General features: G+C 37.8%; 1 protein-coding gene across 2 annotated transcripts in view; it reads left to right on the top strand.

Moving 5' to 3' along the window:
• Window positions 1-27,040, top strand: part of rab26 (RAB26, member RAS oncogene family) — a 66,872-nt gene that overhangs the window by 17,193 nt on the left and 22,639 nt on the right. For both annotated transcript variants that reach the window (XM_081697972.1, XM_027005033.3), the window contains 3 exons: window positions 8,058-8,099; window positions 10,743-10,809; window positions 16,657-16,709. In XM_081697972.1, coding sequence (XP_081554098.1) covers window positions 8,058-8,099; window positions 10,743-10,809; window positions 16,657-16,709 — 162 coding nt within the window. The remainder of the gene's footprint in view (window positions 1-8,057; window positions 8,100-10,742; window positions 10,810-16,656; window positions 16,710-27,040) is intronic.

The following is a 27,040-nucleotide window of genomic DNA, read 5'->3' as shown; positions in this document are numbered from 1 at the left end:
TCAGTAGCCTTTGACACTGTCCTCTCCAGCCTCAGTTTGATTCGCTCCACATGGGAAGGTTCCAGTCCTATGTGGAAAGTGCTGTCTGGTATCATGGAGAGGATCCACATCCAGTCCATTTAGACTCTCCAATGGTGTCCCCTAAGGCTCAGCGCTAGGCCCTCTTTTCTTTGTATACTCACTCTCTTCATGATATTAAATATTCTCATGACACTTCCTTCTCACCTGACACAGGTTTCCAGCCATATCTCAGCTTGCTTGACTGACATTGCATCATGGATGATGGCCCATCAATTGAAGCTTAACCCCAGCAAAACAGAGCTTCTGTACACCCACAGGAACTGCCAATCCTCACATGACCTCACAGTTTCTTTCGAGAACTCTATGGTATCTTCATATGAAGCTGCTCGTTGCCTGGGCATAACTTTGGACAACCAGTTGTTGTTCTCAACTCAGGTTTCAAACCTGACATGGTGTTGCAAATTTCTCCTTTGTAACCATACTAAGGATTCAGCCCTTTCTCTCACAGGAAGCTACCCAAGCTACCCAGGTGCTTGTGCAGTCTCTTGTCATCTCAAAGCTGGACTACTGTACCTGTTACTTGCTGGTCTTCCTCTACGGGCCATCAAACTTCAACAACTGATCCTCCAGAATGCTGCAGCACAACTAGTCTTCAGTCTTCCAAAGTTCACAGGTCACTACACTGCCTTGGTCCATTCAGTGGCTTCCAGTAGTTGCAGACACAGATTAAAAGTACATCTCCGCTTGAAACACCATGCTTCAAGTCTCATTGAAGACTATTCTCTGTCCCCTAGCTCCTAGATGGTGGAACGAACTTCCACTGGCAGAGTCCCTTGGAGTTTTCAAACACACTGAAGATTTGACTATTAGTGAAATATTTAAAAGACCATTGATCCTGCACCTGTGTTAAGTAACAAACTAGTACTTATTGAGTGGTATTGTTTGTTATTGCACTTTCTTGAATGATATAGAGCTTACACTTATATTGCACTTCTAGGTTTTGGCATCAATTCCTTTATTTTAGTTGTATTCTAGTTCAACGGTATCTTGAACTCTAACCTACTGTACTGGCTGGGATATATTCTATGAGTAGATGACAAAGATGACAAACCTTTATAAGTTGCTTTGGATAAGTGAAAAATGCTAACTGCCAAAAATGTAAAGGTAATATAAATGTGCTCAACACCAATTATGCATTCTTTAAAGTTCACAGTTGACAAGTATGTTGAATTAAAACTTTAAAATTGTCTCATCATTTGTGACATTGGTTTTCTTACTGAGCATTTCAGTAGCCAGATGAAAGGCAGTGCAAAGGCAACTTACTTTAGGAATTAATGAGTGGGTCAGGGTTTGTGTTAAATAATGAAGGTTCAATGCTACATTAAAAAAAAAACCTGCTAGTTAACGAATTATAAATGAATAGAATAAAGCGCATAGCTTTATGAAGATGTTGGGGAAAGTCAGGCTTGTTCAGTGGTCTTCGTCCTGGCACCCCTGCTCATTGCTCCAAAGGCTTTCAGAGTCATTTACACCATGCTTTATGTCCATTTTTGGCAATTCATCCACATGCAGTGTTAGTTCAGAGTAATTGTGGACATGGTGTTGATGATGTTGCATGCACCTGTTTTTGTGCAGATACACAGTTGACCAGTGAGGCCTGACACCTTGTGCAGGAACAGGTTTTTTTTTGTTGTTGTTTTTGTTTCACTGCCTACATTTGATGGTATGTGTGTTGTGTTCTGTCATATTCCAATGCTCATTATGATAGGCTGCACAAAACAAATGTTTAAACGGTTAGATTTTTGATTTGCTAGACAGTGAGTGCTGCTTATTGCTTGACTTCATCTTACCCAGTTGCTCAAGAAACGGCCATTGAGGGTAAACATATCACTGGGCATTGTGTAATGCTCAAAACATTAGTAAAGTCACCATTACATATGCACAAACTTAAATGTGAACAGTGTTGTTTGCCAGACACATTCAGGAATGGTAATAATATACACATGGTGAAATGTGTGAAAAACATTCCCATGGTGAAAAAAATTTACCAACATGAATAAATTAGAAACACTTTGTGGGTGTTTAGTTAGAGATTACTGTCACACAATTTGTGTTAGCCATCCATAGCCAGAAGCTAGTTTACATGCACTGCTATTAGCTGGATATAGTTTTACTTTCAGTCCAGCAGTGACACCGATGCATATAAAAACTCCAATGCCACAGGTTGTCCCAATACACTCATAACCAGCACAGCATCCACTGCTTTGTAAAAGTGGATAGCTCAGATCCAGGCAGTAAAGGACTTTCCAGGATTTTATTCCTGAACTTGTATGTTATCATGTCACTTTGTGTTGAACAGGAATGAACAGGGTTAAAGGAAGCCTGACAAATTGTGCATGGAAACAGGGTTCCAGTGTTGCACATACCTATAAATGTATCTCTGATGGGTGTACCTAATTAAGCTGCCAGAGAGTGTATGTGCAAAATAGCTGTATGAAAAAAATGATAAACACATGTCAGGTGCATATTGTTATCACATTGTTCATTTGCACTATGACTCATAAGAAAATCCTGCATTGAAAAGCTAAAATGGTGTGCATTGCAATATGAAATCGGAAAGGTAGTTTTCAGAATGGCCTTAACACTGGACTTGCAAGCCATTAGGACTGCACATCACATTGCGCTGCATTCTGACCTCTTGGAAGTGAAGGGCCAATTTTTTGTGTTAGGCTTGCTGCATTTCCCTCACCATGTGTTATCAGTAATGTTCAGTTTTGTATTTACCAGCTTTCATGACCGACTCTGATATGAGGGCTCCACGCTACAGCAAGGACATGTGTAGTGAGAAAAAAAAGCAGATCTGAAGGTGGGTGTACCAGAGCAGGAATCTGGTACTAGAAACAAAGTGTTTACTGAAGACAGTGAACTACTCTGATACATTAACCAGAGATATGGAAAACGGGCAGTTTAAAATAATAGTTTGACAACTAAGCATAGTAAAGATGGGCACTACTTTTTTTTGGTATGTTTAGCCACAGATGTTTGGCAATATGGTAAAAATGTGAAAAAGTAAAAAGTCTTTCTCAGCCCACAGAGATCTTCTTGGATTACCGATTTGCAAATCAGACCTAAAAGGAAAACCTTAAGTAATTTAATTTTGAATATTTTGAATATTCTCATTTTGATTCGTGTCATTACCCAGGTGCAGAATCATGAAACAAATCAATGAAATTGTTTTCTATACTCTCAGAGTTATGGTAATTAATTGTGATTAATTCAATGCCATCTTTATGCATGACATCTCCACAGTTTGCCTTTAACTAAATTATTAAAATACATTGCAATTATTCATTATTAAATGAATCCTAATTTTATGTAACTTACTGTGTAGTTCCACACAGTAACCACATAAGAACTGGTAAACTGCTCTGACTTTATATGAAAATAAATCTAGTCTAGAATATGAATGCAATGTAACCTACAGTACAAAGCATCACATGCTAATTCACATGGGAAACCACAATGTGAAGTCATCTTGTATAAATACATTTCCAGCATCTCTTGAGTCTGCAGATAAATAAATATATGATAAATGATGTGGAAAGCCATTAAACTAGTTAGTGCTAGATCTCAGGGACAAGCAGATCAAGTCCCATTGACACATATCTACACTGTATTTACTGTGGGTGTTTAAGTAGCGTGTGTATACTATGTATCTTATAATACATATAATTTTACCATTGCTCTTGCCACTCTGTGGGAAAGACATTGACATCTGAACATCACACCATAATGTGCATAATTCAAACAGATAAGCAACCCAAGGGATGACAAAGGAAATGCTGAGGCCAGCAATACATCCTTTAGATTTTGTGCTCATATAGATTTATGAATCAAAATAAGTATAGTGAATAATTTTTACTCTCTGAGTGTTGTCACTGTGCTTATGTGGCCAAATTAAATATCCTCTGTCCATAACCTGCACGTTGGTGATGGTCATTACAGCTAGGAAAAGCTGTGGCCCCTTGCTGAAAATATCCTGCACCAGTCACAAGTACGATAATCATACGCCCCTTTGAGTAATGCAAATCCTTTAATGTGCTACTACTGCTTGTAAGAAAAAGTGTACAGTAATGCAGGAAGGTGATGGATAGTGATATACAACAACCTGTTCCTATCCATCTCCTTAAATAGCTAATAAACAGTAAAGTGGTAAGAAGTCTGTCACACTTAGAAACAAACATCCAAAAAATGAAAGGTCTTGAACGTCAAATGTCACTGTAAAAGTATTGCACCCTTTTTTTTTCCAGAGAACGTGCTCTGAATTAAGACATGGACTACTGGTGGTGGGGGTGGGGGTTGTACAACAGATCCAACAGGAGAGGTGCCAAACCCAAGACTAGTTTTATGTCCCTTAATAATGCTTACTACTGCTATAGTGTCTCTAAGCCTAATGACTACTCCATAATGACTTAATGACTTAATGGTTTCTGGATTGAAATTTAAAATTACACCAGAGGGAGGCTTTTCTCTTTTTATTTAAGGATAAAGGCTTTAAAGCACCTCATTGAGGATTTATGTTCAAGTTGTTTTTCTGAAAAATTTTACACATTTGTTTGTAATGTTACTGTAACCTCATGATGATGATGATGATGATGATGATGATGATGATGATGGGATACATTCACTTTATCACAGACATCTGCAAAGAAATGTCCAGAGTGAGCCAAGTACCTGCTGTCTACTTTTGAATCGGGTTTGCCCTGGGGCTACCGCGCTTTGTGTGCAGAACACTGACGTTTGGAGTGGGCACTCAATTTATTCCACCTAATGAATGGAAATAACATTCATTGCCTCATTTTATTTCATGACTTATTTTAGCACATTGTTTACACATTGTTTACATTCACCAAGCTGAAGGGAATTCAGAGGCAAAAAATGCATAATGCTTTAGAAGGTTTGCTGCTGCAGCTTTTGCGTGTCCTGCAGTGCTCCCAAGTGTTTCCCAAGTGTCCTTTTGACCAACTCCTATCAAGCAGCTAGTCTTTAGGAACATGATACCAAATTGTCATTATTAATTGTTCAGGAAAATTATCTAGATCAGTTATTTGTGCCTGAGTGACAGCTAGCCCCGCACAGCAAGACTTTTCTTTATATACTTTTAAACAATGAATCTTAATTAGTGCCTGTCCAAGTCTGAAAGGAAGATGAGGGGAAAGAGAGAGGAAAAGTAAAAGAGGGAGGGAAGAAGGGAGGCAAAGGCAAAGAATGTAATTGCGGTGTTCTGTGATGGCCTTCTCAACCCTTCCACTCTCACTCTCGCTTCATTCACCACTGGCCATACTATTTATAGCCCAACCTACCTCAGTAACATATTTAGTAACTTGTTTAGACATGGTAGTCATTGAGAAGTGAGCTTTACAGCACCATGTGACGACACAAATGACGGTAGTCTCAGGACTGCATGACGCACACTTCAAATGTAGGAGACCGAACAACAATGAAATAAGATGGCACTAATAATATGGAAAGCCAGCAAAAGAATAAAAGGAAAATGGAAAATTACAACAGAGTAAGTGTGGTGAGGGAAGAAATGCCTCAAAAAGAGAGAGGGAGAGAGGTACAAATGGGAGAGAAAAAAAATCTCAAGAGGAAAAATAAATTGCAGTTGAGGCCTTCGGATCCTTGTGCCTTTTTCATTACTGATCCCCTCTTTAAAAGACCTGGAACTCCATCATCTTTTTTCAAGAGAGAAAGACAGTGAGAGATATAGAGAGAGAAGTGAGAAAGATGGCAGAGGACAGAAAGGAAAAAAGAAAGTTGACTGGGGGTAGTGTGGATATAAAGCCAGACGGCTAATCTTATAATTGTTAAATATCATTTTTACTAAATTAGAGAGATGGGGTGGAGGTGTAATGTCTTGCCAGACACTCACAATGATGGAAAACTCCAGGGTGATTTAAAATGTGAAACCATTAACTTAATTTATTCAAAATATTGCAAATGAAGGTAAGATTTGTGTGTGTGTGTCTGTCTGTCTAGACAAAAGCTGAATAACACAGATGGTGCAATGGTAATTAAAAACTCTTGAGTGTGTGCCATCTGTAGCTCTAATGTCAGTGTAATGATGCCCGCAAAGACTACTAGAAATGGCAAATCAAAGAGAATATATTACTGGCTGATACTGTGGTTTCCACTTCTGTATCCAATCACAAGGTGTTCATCCTCTGTACAGCAGGATAAATCATCATCTTTCACACCAACACACATTCCTGATAATGGTGTGCTGAATGCTAGTCAGTAAAGTCCCAACAGTCCTTTTGTCCTTCAAGGGCACTGCACCAGTGATTGATCCAATGTGTCTCTATCTAATTTGCATAAGATTCACGCTTTTTTATGCTTAGGTCAGTCATCCAAATGGGCACTCTCTCAAGGTGATCGCACCTATGAATGTAATTATTCTGCAAAATATTTCAGATCACTATCTGTGATGAAGAGAATTAATTTTCCATCTTATAAGCCACGACATAATTATAGTTTAGTTTATTGGAGAGAGAATTGGAAGAAGCTCAGAGCATACATTACAATTGCATCTTTTATTGGACAACAGATGATGTTACATCACAATGTTTACATGATCCCTCTGCCCTAATAAACATGCTTTGTGTTTCTGAGAGAAACCCAACTTTTTAATCATCACAATTCATATTCTGCCTGCTACCAAGCAGATGCATTCTGTGTAGATTAGTGAAGCTCAGTGGGGACATTGTGCAAATGCAGGAGGTCACGCTGACCTGCCTGTGACTGGAGGAGCCTCTGGTAACCGATGAGCCATTGGTACATGGCACTAGGGTTTGCCATTTACATTCTCAATGAAAAATGCTGGCTGTTGTTTATGGAGATGTGCAGCAAACAGTTCTTTGGTCAAAATGCTGTTAAATGAGTACTTTGACGTAATTGGTGGGCTCATGGTGTCTGGAAGGAGAGGTCTGCTACAGGTTGTTACTAGTTGTGTTTTTGGCTCATATGACTTCCTCTCCTTTCTGGCTTGGACCTGACCAAGGTGATGGGCATGACGTCTCCATGACGCAACCAGAATGGCATTCTTATATTCTTATCACTGAGTTAAATATGTTTGAATGAATTTAAAATAGATGAATGGAACATTCAAAAAAGATCTTTTTAACATAGATTTGTTGAGTTATTAAAGCTCCATGTAAAATGTACATCATTTTACACTTCAAATACAATGTCAAGTGTTTTGTCTATGAAGTTTTGATGATGGACGTAGACAGATGAAAAAGCTTCCCTTTCATGTCAGTAACATTAACCTAATTTTTTGGCTTTAAACAGGCTTTTTTAAATCGTCGCTTATACCATAGGAAACTGAATAAATGATCAGAAGTGTGTCCAGAGAGAGTATTTTGTTTTGTTTCGTTTTTTTGAGTGAGGTGACTGCATTTCTCACTAACTCTGCAATCTTTGATCATAATGAAGAAAGGACTTTCTTTGAAACCCCCGTCTTTTTTTTTTTTCCTCCATCTATTCCTTGCTGTCGTGTTTACCTATGTTCTGACCTTGGACTGTGTTGTAGTATATCCAGCAATATTCATACCACTAATGCATGAGTCATCTCACTTGAGGAGTTTATTGCTTTCCATTTTCCAGGTTCGGATCACATCTAGAGTCCAATAATTGCCCATTTCATTTCTGTCCCAGAAAGGACCCTATAGTGCACAAACAAATTGTTCCTGAATACGTATGACATTTTCTAAAATGCAAAGGTCTTAAATGCAGTGAAATGTCATAGTAATCAAAAGCAAGTAAAATCCCCATTTACCTAATTTCAGGTTTTAGTCATATTAAAGTTCTGCTGTTATTTCTCTTGGAAAACGTGGTGTATATGTGTTTTTGAAAATACAAGCCAAGCCACTGACATTCACTGAACCAAAGCCAGAAGGGCACAAAACATGCCATTTCTGATTCTGAAGTGAAAAATGAAGTGAAAAGATATTTTTTTCTTTTTTGTGTTGTAGAATAAAGTGCTGAACATCGATGGAGTGAAGGTTAAACTACAGGTGAGAAAAATGTATTCTATGTTGTATAATTATAAATAATTAACCTTATACAAATATGTGATGAAAAATGTATTTGATGGACTGATTTGCCTCAGTGATATATATATATATATATATATATATATATATATATATATATATATATATATATATATAAAATATTGTGTGTGTGTGTGTGTGTGTGTGTGTATCACAATGGTGTGCAGTCAGGCCTTTCTAACCCTTCAGAGAAAAATAAAATGGATGGAAAAAATGATATAAACAAAAAATGTTTTCATGTAGGCTATTTTACATATTTTTGGTTACTGTAGGATACTGGTCTGTCCAAGCACAATACTAATCAAAACTGTTCATTAGTATGACTGCAAGGACTCGCAGCTGTGTATATGCTTACATGCCTATTTGGTGATATTTTGAGAGGTTCTGTAATGATTAGGGAATCAACAGGATATCTGACCAGTGAACATTGATTTTCACTACAGGGGTGGGCCTATAGCAGCCTGGCCTATAGCAATGTTCTGAAGAGGGGACTACGGCATTATTAGTAAGATGCCACTCTGTCTTAGTCTGCTAACTTACAAGTGAGACATGCATTATAGCATACCTAATTGAAAAGTTTTTTGAAAGCTACACTTCAAAGAAAATCTGACCATAAATGTGCACTGTCAGCCATCTTCATCTATAAATCTTAGCCAGTAAGGAAAGTTCTGTACTTAGTTTCTGTAAGATGAACTGTAAGAGCTATGCCTGGCTAACAACGATCATGCAGCATAAATACCACTTATGTCAACTTGCATTTTGAGCACTGCTGAAGAGTATTTTGGAATCCAAACACATAATAGGAGGGCTGGGGTGGTGATAGGATTTGGGGTGGTGATAGGAGGGCTGGGATGATTGTGTGCAGAAGGAGTACCTGCTTTATGCACGGCACCCTAAATGTTTACCAAATAATGCAAAAGCCAGAATTTGTGTAAAATGATTTATCCAGCATTACTGATATTAGTAGATAACTGTACATTCCATAACAATGCCTGCAATATCCCATATAATTCCTTTTGAATATAGATTATTCAGATAGATCACATAGATTATATTATTAGATTATTTAGATTATATAGCAAGATGATATGATGATACATGCTGTGTGGCCCACTTTCTTGGTTTACAGCACAATATGCTGTAACAAAATAAACACACACATTCACATACAAAGTTTATAGGTAATAAAACTTGCATAGACATGTTCACATACACACATTTAAACATACATACATATATACACACATGCACACATTCATACACATTTTGTGAGTTACTCCATAGCAACAACGTTTTAAAAAACTCACCCATTTAAATTTTAAATGTGGGCTAAAATAGACTAATGTAGGCATAATGTATAGGGTAAGAACATGTTGCATGTAGCAGTATAATCTAGGTATAATGTATAGTGTAAGAGCATGTTGTACATGTCTGATTGGCATTTTGAGACAATACAGGCATGAATGATTTTCCAATCAGAGTCACAAGTATTAAGTAAAAATGCAGTGACACTGAAGAGGCTTTGTTTTCAGCTCACTGAAGCGCAGTGAAGGACCAAGGGAACCTATGTTTGTTTGTTTGTTTGTTTGTTTGTTTTTACAGCACATATACTGATGTCTGTCTGGACATGAAAATAGCAGCTTGTGTGCAATACTTTTATTCTGATGGTGGGAAAGGTCATCACTGCATGTGTTAATGATTCGCCTTAGTTGCAAACCTCTAGTCTTGGTTTGAGGCGCTGTGCTTGCACCAGTATAGTGCACATGATGGACAGTTCCTCAGTATGAATGTCTCTCTCTTCTGCATCTAATCAGTCTGTTAAATGACCCGTTCTGATTGTGTGCTCCATGTGTGCTGAGAGAGCAATATGCAGATAGAGTGGGCTCCGTAGCAGGTGTGATGGAAAATATTATTCGATCATGTATTATCATGTGATTCATATGAAATGATTCATATATAATCATGTTAATCCTTTCCATCATATAATCCTATATGAATAGTTTAGTCTGCATACTCTGTCTCTGTATATTGTGTGAACAAACGACTGTTGGAATGTTGCTTTATGACCTGCATGTGTTGTGACCTGCAGGTGTCGTAAAGAGGGATTAGGCTTTTGTTGTCTTGCAAATGGTGTCTGTCCTTTGAAGTGTTCTGGCATATGCAGGAATGTTCATCGCGATAAGGAGCAGGGAGTGCATAAACAAGATCACAGCGCACCCCTCCCTGGGGAGGGGGTTGAAGTTTAGATATAAGGAGTAGAGTCAGTCTACCCCTTTAGAGCTTTTGCTTCAGAGCATTAGCTCTCACACAGCTGTGTTTTGTATGTCCTATTTTCTTTATTAAATTTAAAAATCACACCTTCATGGGTAAAATGTCTCGGGGTGTAAGGGCTGGTTATGGGAAAACTCATAATGAGATCTTTGTGTTATAGAAATAATATTGGGTTCCTTGAAAGTAACTATATAAATATACCTTCATTCATTCATTCATTCATTCATGGTATGTGATGCTCTTGAAGGAAGATAACTGAAGAAGAGGTTTGAGTCAAAGAGGTTTGGGTGCCAATGACAGCAATGATCTCGACATGTTCTTTCTCATCTGTAGATCTGGGACACAGCCGGGCAAGAAAGGTTCAGAAGTGTGACACATGCCTACTACCGAGACGCTCACGGTGAGTTCTACCCACCTGACAGATGAAGGCTGACGCATGTTTTGGCAGAGACACACTGCCAGTATTTGCACTGTTAGAGATCACTCAGAGCTGGAAGTCTGATCGGCTTCTCTGTTCAAGCGGAACACTGAGAGGAATAAGTGGCTTTATCTGTAGAATATACCGAGAAGCTTTTACTGTAGAATTTTTTCTTTAGTCAGTTCTTCTTGATGCCCTCTCATTGCCTTTCTGGTGTATTGAATAGTCAGTAGAGCTTTTGAGCCCAACTGTGTGTGTGTGTGTGTGTGTGTGTGTGTGTGTGTGTGTGAGGGAGGGAGAGAGAGAGAGAAAAATGGAGAATGAAACAACATGGATAGAGATGTCCTGTCTTTATGTAAGACCACTCCAAGAATAGCTCAGTTTTCCTGCTGAAGACTGAATGTGTACCACCTGATGTGTTTAGCCCCACAGCTCATCACCAGGTTGTCTCTGTTTTCAAATACAACACACACGCATACACACACACAAGCACATGTACACGCACACACACATACGTGGAACCTGGACCTGATGAAGAACAACTGTGCACATGCTTGAATTAGGTATAGGGACTGCAAAACCTTATGGATATGTTTGGATATGTTTCATTGTGCAAATGGCGGATTTTTTTTAACAAGTGTATAGAAATGTGCTCTTATCTGCAGTCTATCTGGTTCTATCTACCACTTATTCCCAAATTTCCTCCAGCAGCTACAGTGGTAGTACTACGCATAGGAAGAGTACACAGACACACTCAGTACTCTACACAGGAAGAGTACACACAAACACCCACACCAGTTTATTAGGTATACCTCCCACCTTCCTACTTATTGTACCTTATGTCCATTAAGACAGGTAACATCATCAAATAGATAAATGACAAATCAGCCAAACCAGCATTTCTAGCCTTACTTGATATACAGCTGACCATTACAAATGCAAAATAAATGACATTAGTAACCTTGACCATGGCATGATGGCTACCTCTGGGTTTACCAGCTCTAGTACCATCCCAAATGCCATGCCATCCTGTGTGTCTACAGTGGATGCAGGGGCAGCAAAACTTGACCAAGAAGTTGCCATGTCAAATTTTGTTATAAGCAGCACAAAGATGTGGAGCCTGACACAAATCTCTTTTTGTGCTACAAATCAGTGGTGGCATGGTATGGGAATGCTACCCTGACACATGTTATGGCCCCCTGATGTCCACTGAATAATGGATGGCATGGTGTATGCCAGCGACCAAGTTTATACCTTGGTGAGGAGAGTTCACACTTGGATGGACACTTCCAGTGCAATCATGCACCATTTCACAAAGGCATGTATTGTCAGTGGATATGTCAAGGAAAATCTCAGTGACTTTTCATTGTTGAAGTGTCCCACCTAGTACTCGGGTCTCAACCCTAGCAAGCTTCTCTGGATGAAGTGTAAACATCTGTTCATATCTGATGTGCAGGTGTCCAGTTGGCAGCAGCTGTACAGTGCTGTCAACTGTGCATGGTACAACATTTCTTGTACAACTCTTTTGCACTCATGTTACACTGAAGATAAAATGCGGCCCAGTCCATTGATGGATATGTCAACTTAATGGAATGACATCTGGACGTACAACCCCTTCCGCTTAGTGTGGCTGGTCTGCGCTATTTCCAACTGTTATGCAGACTAGTACTAGGGGTCAAATTGTCTAAGAGGGTTTTTTAAACAGTATGCATGGGTTATGGAGTATGTTTGGATCATGTCTAATGTGACATTGATCTTGTTTCAGTTGATAGTTCCTTTGTGATGCCCTTTAGTCAGGCCTTTTGTAGGGTTTCAACTACGGATAGACTTTATGACTTGTAATGTCAGAGCACCTCCTCTGCTTCAACTACCTTTACATCAGCTGTTGACACTTTTCTAGTTTCTTACCAATTGCTGTGCAGTAAGAGAAGCTAGAATGTTGCTGACAGTAGCTCCATTCCTGAATCAGAGTGCATTTCCACTTTTTAGTGATATTTTGTTCTGTAGTTTATGAAATGATCATCAGTATCAGTGTCAGTTGTGATGACTTCAGAGTATTTAAGAACATACAACAGAGAACATAAAGCGAGACAATAAAGTCAGAATAAAATAGAATAAAGGCTGGAATAAAGTCAGGTTAGGCTTAATCCCTTGCACCTCACAGACGTGCTATTGTGCTAGGTATAATTTAACCAGTGTCTTAAGAACAACCCATCTAAGGTTTGAGAAGAAATAACAATAATATTATGAGTATGCATATCCACAGTGCTGTCGTAGCCGGTTGTTTACCATTTCGGGATGTATTGCAAAGTATTATAATTGTCTTATTTTTAATGGAACATTTTGTTCAGTCATATTAACAGTATGAGGTAAGTGAAGTGTAATCAAATCCCTATGCAACTGTCATTATTAATCAGAATTAATTATTTTTTGGTTGGCAAAACAAGGCAATGCTATCTGTTTCATTAAAATCTACTGTCAGAGCACTAAATCCAAATAAATAACGTCTGCTTCAGTTAGGATGTATGTATATCCAAACTGCATAAGTTTGGTTACTATATGTATTTCCTTATCACTGTTAAATATAGGTTGGAGCTGTTCCACTTTTAAAAGCATCACTCAGAGTAATGCAGGCTCATCTAGGTATCTTCCCCAATTATTTTAGAATTTCAGCTTAAAGATTTGAGATTCCAAATAAATAAACGTAACTTTAAATTGATCTTTTTTTCCCCATACACAAACTATGAGCATTTGATAGATTTGGAGGCAGAGGGACAAATCCTCACTCCTAAAATTGACATGTACATTTAAATAAGTAGTAATGATAAAGCCATAAATAAGTTCAAAATATATTAAAATATGTGTCTTACTTATCTTCTGTCACTAAAACCATCTGTGGCAACGGCGGGGGCCAGCAACCCCACTTGCGTCTCGAACCTGGGTTTTACAAGCAATAAATATGTGCCCTGCCCAAGACCAAAGAGCAAGCAGTTTGGCATAGCAACTATCACATCATCTTCTCTCCTTCAGGGGGTGATGGTCACCATACTGCCTTCCCTTTCAGGGCACGCACACCTCCATGTCTCCACACTCCAACCCTTCATCAATCAGGGTCACACACATGAGGAGGTGAAATGGGTGCTCTGGCTGCTATGCCTTGGAGCTGGACCTGGGGTAGAGACCCAGCTATGGCCGTTGTCTTTTAGCCTTCGTCACACGATCATTATTTGTGAATTGAGCCGAGTGTGAGCGAAATACTGAGCACAGCACTGGATGCTTACTGTAGCCTACTGCGCCACACAGAAGCCATCTTTGAGAATCAACAGAATAAGAGTATTTGAACCTAATTTTTAGTGATTAGCAGTGAGGAAATCAAATAAGGGAGGATAAAAGGCAAAGTATTCATTCAGAATTAAGGAGTCCTATTGTACAAACGTTTACCAGAAATGTGTTCATAAGAATGCAGGTGTCAAGTGTGTGAACTGAGAGTCTTGGTCTGACAGTGCCATCTTTCTAGCTCCCAGTCTTTATCCTTGTCTCCCTCTTCACTCTCCCCCTGAATAAACTGAATGACAGTATTTTGGGATGACTTTTGTGAAAGAATCAAATGGACTTTAAAATGATATGAATCAGGCTTTATAAAGATTTCTGATTGCAGTCCTTATTGAGCTGCAGCGCATATGTGCCTCTCCCACTCCTCTTTCCACTCTTAGATGGCAGTTTGTGAGAATGAATGCCTTTTTGCTCTCATACTCCACATTCACTGTTTACCCAAAATGTCTTTTTCAAAAGAAAGTACTCTGCTTGAACTTATAAGATGTTTTTGATCTTATAAAGGGAGAGGGCAAAAGTATGCATATTTTTATATATTTATATAGTACCCAGTGTTATAATGTGCCAGTTAATTGGAAGATGAGGGGCTGTCAAGAGGCATGTTTAAATGTTTTCAGTTCAGCCTTATTTTGACTATACTGTCTGACTTTGAGAAACCACAGTTCAGGAATAATTCTCTTTTTCAATAAGCAAAACTATACAAACCAGCAGTCATTGTAAGTTAATGATTCAAAATAAAATACTTTTCATGCTCTAGGGGATTTTACTGTGCTTCATCCAATATAGTTTTGATAGTATAATGTCTAAGGCTGTATTCAGTAAGCTGGCAGTTTAGGAAAAATGCAGCATTATGTAAAACTAAATGCCATCTTACCTGCCAACTAAATCCACTGCTGAATCAAGAAAAAAAATCAGAAAGAATTTATGCACAGCAAAATTCCCATTGTTACGCCTACAACCTTTATTAAGGATTAAGCAAGCATTAAATACCTAACCACTTTTAACAAAAATGTATTTATTCAACTTACTTACAGGACCAGTAACAATTGCCTTCAGAGCTTGTATGGCCAGATATTTCTATTCCTCTCTATTCACCTGTGGCTTATAAAAATAAGAAAATATTTTCATGGTTATAGATGAAATAAATCAGTTGCCAGAAAAATTCACTACTTCAGTAGACATTTTTCAGTAGTTCTGATATAGCCAGGTATACTTTGAACAAAGTGCTTAAAGTGCCATTGTCTAGACAGGGTGTTAAACTCAATGGGAAATTTAAATAGTCTCCTGTTTTCATTAAGGAGCTTGAAGTCTGAAAAGCATTGAAAAGCCCAGTAGGAGAATGTGGATTTGAGTCCTGGATGGAAGATGAAACACCTGATTCTGTAATTCTTCAAGTCCAAGATGCCCTTAAGATACCTCCATATTAATCTCACTCAGTAAATGTCATCTTTGTTAACTAGTCAAGCCAGCCGTCGGGCAGCTGGGTATTTTTACTTTTGCTCTTTAAAAGGGCAGATGGATCCTTTTGACAATATTACGTGCACTGAATATAGAAACAGTATGACTAGAGATTCAAAATACCATCTGTATGAAGGTTCCAAAAAAAAAAAGTTTAAAGTTATGAATTGTTCAAGTTAATTGGGCAGCAGGTGACGGAGTCGCTTCATGGGATTCAGATGATTGAATCGTTTCACGGGATTCAGGTATGAGACTCCGCTCTGGAAGAGCTTCGTAATTACTTGATGAGCAGTAGTATGCTAAAGCATAGGCACGTGCAAATGTCCAGGACCAGAAGCGAGAACCACCTCCTAGGGATTCCTCCTCAGGCAGCTGTCGTTTTAAGGTGTTCTGAAGGACTGCACATGTTACACAAGATAACAGTGCTTATGACTTCTTCAGCTCTCTCTGTGTTCCTTAAAACAAGAATTAATTTGCGCATAACGATGGAGCTTCACAGCAGTAATACAGCAAATGCGGCAGTCAAGCTGTTGCCTGTACTATTCATGATGGGTTTTGAGTTCCACTTAGCACATTTATTCAGGTTTGAATGGTGCGATGGAGCTGAAATGGTACCGTGGCAGAACTGCCCATGCTGTCATAGGATGCAGTAGTCTCGTGCTCCCATCATGCAGGTTTAGTTATTGTGTCTGTCAGGTTTACAGAGATATGCATATGGTCTCCAGGCTGTGGAATGTTGATAATGGCAACTTCCATTAAAACCTCTCAGCTGTGCGTGTGTGTGTGTGCGTGCATGTGTGCACGCACATGTCTGTTTATCAGTATGTTCTGTGAGGTGCAGCCTTTCACACCACAGGCTGTAATTACCACCCATTGTACATCCTTCATGGACCTGTCTCCTTAACCCTTCAAACAAATCTATAAATTGGCAAATGAAGGCCAAGTGGGGGGGTTGGAAAAATAATTCAGGAATAAACTGTTTACACTTTGTGTTCCTGTACCTCCTGTTCTAATAACATTTACTTCTGCTTTTTTCAGCTCTCCTTTTGTTGTATGATGTGACAAACAAAGCATCATTTGACAATATTCAGGTAAGACCCACCTTTTGTATATTTATAGCACTAATACAGGGAGTTAAGTTTCTTAAAGTTCATATTAAAAACTTAAACTTATAGTTAAAAATCTTTGTAAACCTTTGAGGAAAAAACAGATTTATTTTGAAATATGTTCTTTAAAGTTGGTCTGTACTTTTCAGTGTAACAGTAGTTGCAAGGTAATATTTGTCTGTCTATTTGTTGTGTGTGCACATAAAGGGATATTGTATCCAGTATTTGCATTCTGCATCAACACTAATATATGCATGCAGACTATTGAAAAATAAACTTGAATGGTCAGGCATCATTTTACTGGCTTCAGCACCAAAAAGTGTGATTTTGTTGGGTGGTTTGTTTCTGTGTGGTTTTTGGAGGTACTTATACATAGTCAGTTATTTTATTTTCCAGTAGGAATGTGTTACTCACTGATCCTTATCTCACACATTTGATAACGCATTTATGATTTTGTGTGTGTGTGTGTGTGTGTGTGTGTGTGTGTGTGTGTGTGTGTGTGTGTGTGCTTTAATACAGTCTCAGTTCATCTATCATATTAAGGATTAAACAACAAAATAAAAAACAAATTATACCTTCCCTTTACCAGATATTGCATGCCTGCGTCACAATAATAAAGGCAATGATCGGCAGTGAGATGCAGATTGTACTTTTAAATTTGTTTGCCTACAAGGCGAAATGCAATCAAAATTAAAAAAAATAGATTGTGTAAATTACAGCAACTAACTGCAAAAATACACAAATATCCATACTGATAAAATTATATCCAAAACCTCTTCATACAGCTAAAGTATCAGAGAATATGCTAGCTATATGAATTCATGATCGTATCTGAGGTACAGTGTACTACTGAGAGGTTTAAGGAGTTCATTTATTGAACTCAGTGGTTAAGGTAGTTGACTAGTAATCAGAAGGTTGTCAGTTCAAGCCCCACCACTGCCAAGTTGCCACTGTTGGGCCCCTGACCAAGACCCTTAACCCTCAATTGCTCAAGTTGTATTCAGACATAATTGTAAGTTGCTTTGGCTAAAAGCATCAGCTAAATGCCATAAATATAAATGCACTGCAGCAAAGTGAATAATTCCCCTCAGCAGCTGCTGGCTGCTTTGGTGAAATCATACAAAAATGTAAGGGAATTTAACAATCTAGACTAAAGTAATAAAGTGTGGTTAGTTTCTGCATGATAAAACATGGTGAAAATGGGCCAAGTATTGTAGGTTCTGTAGATCTTTGAACACATTGTTAAAAATTAGGTTGTTTATCCAACTTTATTTTCTCTTGAGTTTCAGCATGTGCCTTAATGGGCATGACACATTCCAAAAACATCTGCCACACAACATTCTGTAATTATCTGATGGCTAATGAGATTAGTTTCTCATTTGCATAAAGTTGAGAAATTCTTAATTTTCCCCCATGGCCTTTTGTAGCCAACACTGCACTCTCACTGCAGTGAAGTGAGGCTTTTTAAATTTTGCTTCCCATTCATTTTCCAGGCAGCAGTCTTGTGCAATCAGCTGTGATAACTGTAGATAGTTTTAGATCTCTAGTCTGCTAGTTATCCTCAACAGTCCAGTTTGTTAGCTTTTGGTCTAGGTTAGCAATACCAAGTTAATAGCTACTTGTGCCCCAAACCCCCTGCAGGAATTATGTATTATAATATATTATAGCTAATGGTCTATTATAAGTCAATTCTAAAAAGCAATATTTTTATTAGTGAATTGTTTACCATTGTGCTAAAAGTTTACTTTTTGTACTTGAACTTATTTGGAGCAGTAAGCTGTGTAATTTGGGTGTTTTTCATATTTATAATCTAAAATAACAAAATGTGGGAGAGGATGAAGATTTAGGAGTTAATAGTTTTGAGATTTTTTTTATATTTTGTGTTTCTCTGCCATAATGTAGCATGGATAATAAAACAAATTTGTAAGATCCATGCATTATACAGTATGAATCTAATGAAGTGGAATAATATGTAGATGATATTGCTCAAAACTAACCACTGTATTGTTTTAGTGTTACATCGAGTCTCCTACTTAAGCATCTAGTGTTATTTAATTGACTATTTCTCCTTGCTGTTTTGGTGTAAAACAAAATGGCAAATACTAATTACATATCCTCCCTACTTCTGCCATCTCTCTCTAACTCAGCATGCTAGATATTTATGATATTGCTAAAGCAATAAAATAAAATTACTCTCTTAGTCCCTGTCGACCTTGCTGAACTCTGGCAGCAGCCATTGATCTTGGAGGACAGATATCTGTAAGATGGATTTAAACTGTTTTGTCCTCGCTGGAAGCATTGGATGTATTGAAAATCTAAGATGTATTAAGAGAGAATATAATTGCCAACTATATAAGACAGAGACAGAATATAATTGCCAACTGTTGAAAAAATATTATATTTAGAGAAGTACTTAGGAAAAAAAAACATACATTGAGAGGTTTGGTACACTGCTGTTACTCATGCACTCTGTTCTTCCTTGTTCTTCTGTCAGGTCTTGGTGGGTTTAATAGCAGAGTGGATAGTAGCATTGTATCATGTTTATCACTCAAGTAAATCAATGCAAATTCCTGCTAATAATACCAATTCCATTAAAGAGAGCAAAGGTGCATGAATATAGACTCCATCTATGAGTTGTGAGAACAACAAATATAATTGTGTGTGTGTGTGTGGCAGGTGTGGTGGATCTAATTTACATGAGAATTTTCCATAATATCACATCATGATATAACATCATGTCAACAGATTCTGCCCTTTTTTGGCTCAAATATTACAACTGCAGTTTCCCCAGTAACAGGTCTTGACCACGACAAATTTACATATTACAATTATTGCTTTTGTATTGCAATTACAGCACTGAGAATCTAGATCTACTGTAAATACACATCAGACATTTTTATCTAGCAAGTCAGGTCCCTGGGGTTTCACTTATTTCCCTTGTGACAAACAAAATCATACTTGACTTTACTGAGTTCATGTGTGAAACCACATCAAATCAGACACTGCAAAGATTATAATATCTGGGAGTTTCTGGAACTATGTAAGAAAGTTGTTAGAATGGTTATTATGTGTGGATTTTTACATATTAAAGTGATATGTCATTCAAGTCCTTTACAATAGCTTTCAGCTAATGAAACTGACTTTTGAATAGGTGTGATACAGTATGTGATCCTGTTCTGTGATTGTTGTTCCAAGGTAAAGATTAATTAATGAAATGTTTTGCATTTTATATGTTGAAAATTATATTTATTTATAAGTTTGAGATCTAATTATATACTACACAAATTGCCAGAATTAATTCAAAACCAAAATAGCATGTCCTTGTGTGAAAAGGGAATCTTATAAAACAGTTCAGGTGAGTTATGAACAATACAAAATCTTGAACTGTGTCATATAAACCCTTTTGTAGTGTACCACAGGAGTGATTAAAGTTTTAAAATTCCAATACACATTCCAAATTTACATTTTTTTTTTCTTTTTCCATTTCTTCATTTTTTTTATTCGCACCTTTTGAACTGTCATAAACATCCTATTATCACTGAGATTTCCAACCAAGATAAACTTGTGTTTAAGAAATCAAAAACAACAAATCACAAACCATAGTAATAGTGATGAAACACTTAAATCTCAAACCAGCACTCTGAATGTATGGAACAGTGATGGAGGAGAAGCTCTTTAAAAGGGGATTTCTACTTGGAATATTGTGGATGGACAGTGCATCTGAAACTATTACTGACTATATTACATATTATATGTAATTATTATATGAGTTAAGATGGTTATATAGGAAAGGATTGAAGTACTATACAAAAAATATATGCAATGACCAATTGGTCTCCAACTAATGTTGGTTGTAATCAAACGTGACAAATGATGTCCTCTTCAGACAAGTGCATACATTTGGACACTGGGCCTCAAAAGGTCCAGCTTTTGTTTAGGCATGTGTACAAAGAAAGCTCACACAATCAGGGTGCCCTGTTTTTTAAAAGTCAGTACATTCACTCAAAGTACCCACTGTGTGGAAGAAATCTATTGTACTTTCACCTAAAAATGTCCACGTCCAATGGCTTGTTTTAAGCCTGTGGCACTACTGTTATTCGAACTGGAATATTTACAAAAGGCTCTGGTCCCTCTACTTAGACAAGAGATCAAGTCATTTTCATCAGCTGGGGAGCCGATGATGCTGGCTGCGTTACACCTTTTGTCTCAAAATGTCTGCAGGAGTCTGTGTTCTGTGCACGTCTGAAACCTATTTCAATTCTGTGTTTAACACTTTCAGTTGCAGCAGATGAGTTGTTCTTTTCTAACTGGTTGTGATGTGACGATGAAGGCCAGGTAGGATGCAAGTGTGCAGTCTTTGTTTCAGACAAACCAAGAACCACAAGTGGTAGAACAGTTTTAGGGTGGAGGACAGAACAGCAAACAGCTCCAGATCACCATAGTTGTAATCAGAAAGAGAGAAGAAAATGCACAGAGAGTGGGATGTAAATCTTAGAGCTCTGGAGCCGAGCCCAAGCAGTGATGAGCTTTTATAGAAACATCTGAAGACAGGGCAGGTGTGTACATATTTGAACCAGGACTGATGGTTTTGGAGAAGGAAATAGGTGAACACAGTAACTGGGGTGTGGGGAGAAGGGGTTCTGCGAGGGTGATGAAAGGGGTGGCAGTGAAGTTGCCATAGGAACTGCAACGCTCAGAGACAAACTGTGGTATGTTTGTGGTATGTGATTAAATAATCAGATGGCACAGACAGATCTATCTATCTATCTATCTATCTATCTATCTATCTATCTATCTGTCTGTCTGTCTGTCTGTCTGTCTGTCTGTCTGTCTGTCTGCAATTTAACTAACCATTTCACCAGTGGCCAACCCAAGACCTACGTCACCACGTCCTCTAATGGCTTTGCCATTGCTTCATGCACAGAGGCAGTAGCCCATCCTCACATTTTTCCCAAATCCACACGTTTATGCATTGTGATGCTAACCATCTAATTTTAAATGTGAAGATGGTACAACAGATGGTGTTTGACCCCACAGCAGTGAGTGAACACAGGAAAATATCCTTTACAGTCAATCGTTTACCCAGGTTAGTGCTTAGAAACAGGACTCATTATTATTATTATTAGTAGTAGTAGTAGTAGTAGTTTAATTTATACACCCTTAAATTATATGCCTTTGTCAAGACCAAGGTTGCTGTGCAGTAGAAACGACAATACACTCAAACAAGTCAGAAATGAGATGGAGTGTGACAGTATTGAGTGACCAATAAACAGGAATTCTTGATGACACACACTTTAGTTGGAGAGCCTGTGTTAAAGGTTTTTGAAAGTGCATTAAGATATGGGAAAATATCCTGGCACAGTAGTCATCTGTCAGTGCAATTAAAATATCAGATTCTGCAGACTGCTGTGAAACTTGCAGATTAAAGATCATCTCAGCAGCCACCATATGAGCAGACAGACTGAAAAATGACCTGAATTCCAGATCTTATCTTCATCACAGGGATTATGCAGTATGTGTTTTCAGTGGTAGTGGGCAGAGGGGGTGCACCATTGTATCATGGTGAATGTGTTGGATGTCATTTATTTAATTTGATGGTTGATTGCTCTTTATGGTGTCTGTGGTCAGCAGTGCTGCGAGTTGAAGCAAAGACAATACACTCTAACATATCATATTCTATACCATCAGCACTGCATTACCACACTGTTGATTACATTGCTAATAATGATTCAAGTCTGACGTGTGTGTGTGTGTGTGTGTGTGTGTGTGTGTGTGTGTGTATGTCCGTCCATCCGTCCTACCTAGAGGCTGGTAATAAGGTAAGTCTTGTATATTAAGTAATCGAAACGAAATATGGAATATTTCTAATAAAAACTTAACTAACATGCTTTCCATACTTTTAATAGCTAGAGTCTTGTTAAAAGACGAGTAAACCGTCATTATGCATTTACTTTATGGAAAATTAATTAAAACAAAATATTTCACAAAAAATCCACATGAACCAATAAATTTCTGAGCACATGCTTGTAGCTTCTCCCTGGCAATCCATCACTTGATTACTACTTTAGTTCGTATGCTGCTGTGGACAGCACATGCTGATTGGATTGCTTTTGAAGATATTTTGACACCACACATTTAGCCCATATCAGATGTGTCCCCTTAGAGGAAGCTGTAATGCTCTTAGCCAAAAACACAATATCAAAGACATATACACATACATATACATGACCAAGAAGCAAATTAGCACATGCATGAACTACACTTTCCTTAGGTCATATCAAAGATGTATTGCAGAATAGTTAGTGGTGCTGAACAAATTTGACTGGGTTGGCTCAAAAAACGTTTTATGTTATAGGCCTATATGTACATATATACAGATTTCAGCATGTTTTCATGGAAAATAAATGTGAAATGATAACTGCTTATCAAGGACATCTGCCCTCCCAAATTGTTCTATAGCTTCATGTCTTTCATCTTCTGTTTCTTTTTCTCTTCTCTTTTCTCTTTAGCTCCATAATCACCTCTGAATGTTTATGTCTAAATCATGGTTGCAGTCATGAAACAATTTTTCCCAGACATCCATGAGCTTTCTTTTCATTCCCAGTATAATTAAAGCAAATATCATAGTGTGACGCTCCAAAATGGCTACAGATCTACTTGGTTTTCACCTCTAGAGAATGGAGTCACAAAGCTAGCACGGAAATTTATAGGGGGTGGAACTTGTTTTTATATAAATTAAGATTGTTGTACAGATGCCATAATGATGACTAAATGCTGCTCAAATCTTGAAACCTCTAGAAATAGTAGACTTTTTATTTATTTTTTATTCCTCTTGGAAAGGTTCGTCGATCATTTTTGTTGGAGTTTATATTCCTGCCCATGCAAGGCACAGCAAGCTCTTACTGAACAGGTTAACAGAGGGAAGCACAAACACACTGATTCTGTTTTTGGTGTTTTAGGGCACTTAAACAGAATGAGTCTCAGTCACGACTACTGCAATACAGACAGCATATTACTGGCCCTGCCAGGGAAGCCAAACATTAGAGCATGATTATGCTGTTTTATAGAATGTGTATTGCTGTTTTCCTTATGGCCTTGGGACTCTATGATCAATTCTTCTCTATGATGCCTCTATGATGAAATCCTTGGAGAGACTGGTGTGAGCGCAGGACCTGCATTTTGAATCAGTAGGTATGTTCATGTTGCAGTCAATATGGGTCTGCTCTTCATCTTTCAAAATATATCAAATGCCAAAGAACTTGCAATAGAATTCTCTATGTTTTGAATGTTTTATTAAGTATTATTGTCTAAGTCCATCGTCACATCACCAAGCTCAGTGTCCCTGTTTCCACCTGCTAGTGGTTTACTGGATAATTTCCTCAGAATTAGGATATGGCAGGTGAGGTCAGTAGAATTCTTGCCAACTACAGTCAGTTAACACTGGACGCCCAAGGCCGTCTTCTTTCTTTATTGTTCTTCTTACTGTACACTAATGACTGCACTTCCAAGGACCCATCAGTCAAAGTCCTGATGGTTACAGATGACATTACAGCCATCTTTCTCACCTGGGCCAGGGGATCAGTCTGCATATTGGCAGGTAATTGATCAGCTGGTCCCCTAGAGCAGTCACAACAACTTGAAGTAAAATGCAATCAAAATACCTCCATCTCCACTCCCACCCCCCACCATTCTGGGCAAAACTGATTTCCTTCACAGTTTCTGGGAACTATAGTCACCAGGAACCTGAATTGGGATGCCAGTATTAACTACATTTTTGAAAAAGGTCCATGTACTAAAACAACTGAAAAGGTTCAACCTAATTCAGAAGCCACTAGTCCAGTTCTACACAGCAATCAGAGAGTCAGTCATTACCAACGTCCTGGTCTGGTGCGGCTCTGCCAACAAACATGACCTTTACAAACTACAGCACATCATCAGATCTGCAGGAAAGACTAAAGATTCAAACCCAGAACATCGTCATGACTTGTATACCAGCAGAACAGCAGAATCATTGCTGACCTCACGCACTGAACATTCCAAATCCTATTCCAACTTCTCCCCGTTAGATGAGTGCTTCTGTCTTATGAGGGTCAGAACTACCAGACTACAGAAAATGTTTTTACTCCCGTGCCATCACTGTCATGAACAATTAATGCATGTAGTGTTTTTCTATTGTAATACCACTTTATTTGCACACCCATATATATATATATATATATATATATATATATATATATATATATAATGTATTAACCTTTTTTTAATATAATATATTTGAATAAGTGTATGTGTGAATGTATAAAAAAGAATGTCTGCCTGCCTTTGTGACTGTGTGTATGCATGGATGATTTAGGCATGGATATTTGTGATTTGAAAATTCTGATGTGTATTGGGATGTACTATATAACCAAAGACAAATTCTTTCTAGATGTAAACATACTTGGTCATTGACCAATGAGCCTGAAATGTGGTGATTTTGGTAATTTATATAAACATTTAATCGTCTAGACCGACTTTTTTCTTGAAAATTGCAAACTATAATAGAAAATCCTTACAAATCACTTTCATGAAACAAGAAACCTTATATAGCCATTGTTAGAGAATATAGTATATAATTCAGTGTAATATACAACATTTTTATATACAATGAGTTGCAATGTATAACCACTGTTTGATACTCTATAGTAACTCTGTACTTATTCATACTTTATTTACTTATTATAGTGATACTCTGTATAATTTATATAATTTATAATTATATAGGACAAAGCATAAGTGCATTATGATATGTTTCTTAGTATTTTGCTCTGTTACTAATAGCATATTTACACTGTAACAGTAGAGATGTAATTTAGTGTTGCCTAGTTTTATTACTTGCAAATAATATGTTAAAATGAATATTTCTGTGAATACAGGGTGGTAGGAAATCAATGCCTATGTATGGCATATGACATTGTTTTCAAGAACAAGATTCTGCTGAAACCAGAATATCACAAATGAGTTGTTAAACCCCACATATGGTCAAGCCACAATGATGACATGCACTGACAGAAGGGCATGTGACAAGATAGCTTGCTTCAAAAGTGCATTATCATTAATTTTTTTATCAAAGACACCCCAAAATTAAGGCTGTCAGTGTAGAGCTTGTCTCATACAGGCACCTCCTACTGGAGTGTGCATGGAGATGAGCCCTGAGTCCCCTCTGTTCATCCAAAGCTTGTATTTTCAAAATATATTTATTATGATTATTTTATTATTATTTATTAAGTTCAATTTATACAACCTCAAGGGGGCTTTACATTAAGGGGGATAAATGGAACTATTTCTAGTGGTGTTACGAATTGGGTGATGGGAGTATTAGACAGTTCTGAGTAATTTTATGATATTCATTTATTTATTTTAAAGCCATTTGTTATTGATCTTTTTCATTGTAGGCTGTGGCAATGTTACAGTGCAACAAAGGATGCAAATTTTCAAACTGGGGAGTTGGCGGGTGCTGGCTTATCTTGTTAGTATGTTGGAAGGCATGCAAGTACTATTAGGAATATGCGAAAGTACATTTGTATTCTGATTTATGCATGAGAAATACACAAAGATTGTCACCTTTCTTGCATTTTAATTTTTTGACAACCTCCTTCATGTATCACAAGTGAAAAAGAAACCGACAAAGGCAGAAGGGTTGCAAAGCTCAGTTGGACATCCTCTACATCAGTAGTACTCACACTGAAATACTGAAATTCTTGAATCCCAAAGCACATACAATAAGGCATTAACCTATATGTATTTATTGAAAGATTATCAGAGAAGTTTAGTTTCTGTGTTTTGTTTGCTTTGTATAAACATATTTAACTAAAGGTGAAGTCAGTCTTGAGAGACACTGTTGTTGGCTGTCTGTGCCACCCATAAACCAAACACCACCACTAGGTGTTCATTGTTTGTTATGCAACTGTTGCAAGAGCTAAGGACCAGGAGTATTAACCCCTACTGCTCCAGAGCAGCCAGTATTGGCCACTATCTACCCAGCTTGATCGAGCGAAGACTTGGTGTACTGCAGGTGTTACCAGTGATGTTCATTGAACTAAATTGAACTAAAACTCAGCAAGGGAACTCAGTAACTCAGTGACTTGCATGCACGTCATGGCTTTGGCTCACTACTGTAGTCCATGTCTCACCTCAAATGCAAATTCTATCTAGGGCTTGCTCACTGGATCTATTATCAGAGAAAGGTGTGTGAAACCCAACCTGGGATCATATCTCAGGAACATTCTCACTGCTGTTCCATACTTATGTAATAACATGATGGCTCAAAGAAGACA

This window comes from Electrophorus electricus, chromosome 15 (assembly GCF_041902795.1).
Source record: "Electrophorus electricus isolate QZ-2024a chromosome 15, ASM4190279v1, whole genome shotgun sequence".
Lineage (NCBI taxonomy): Eukaryota > Metazoa > Chordata > Actinopteri > Gymnotiformes > Gymnotidae > Electrophorus > Electrophorus electricus.
This window is presented reverse-complemented; position numbering and strand designations above follow the sequence as displayed.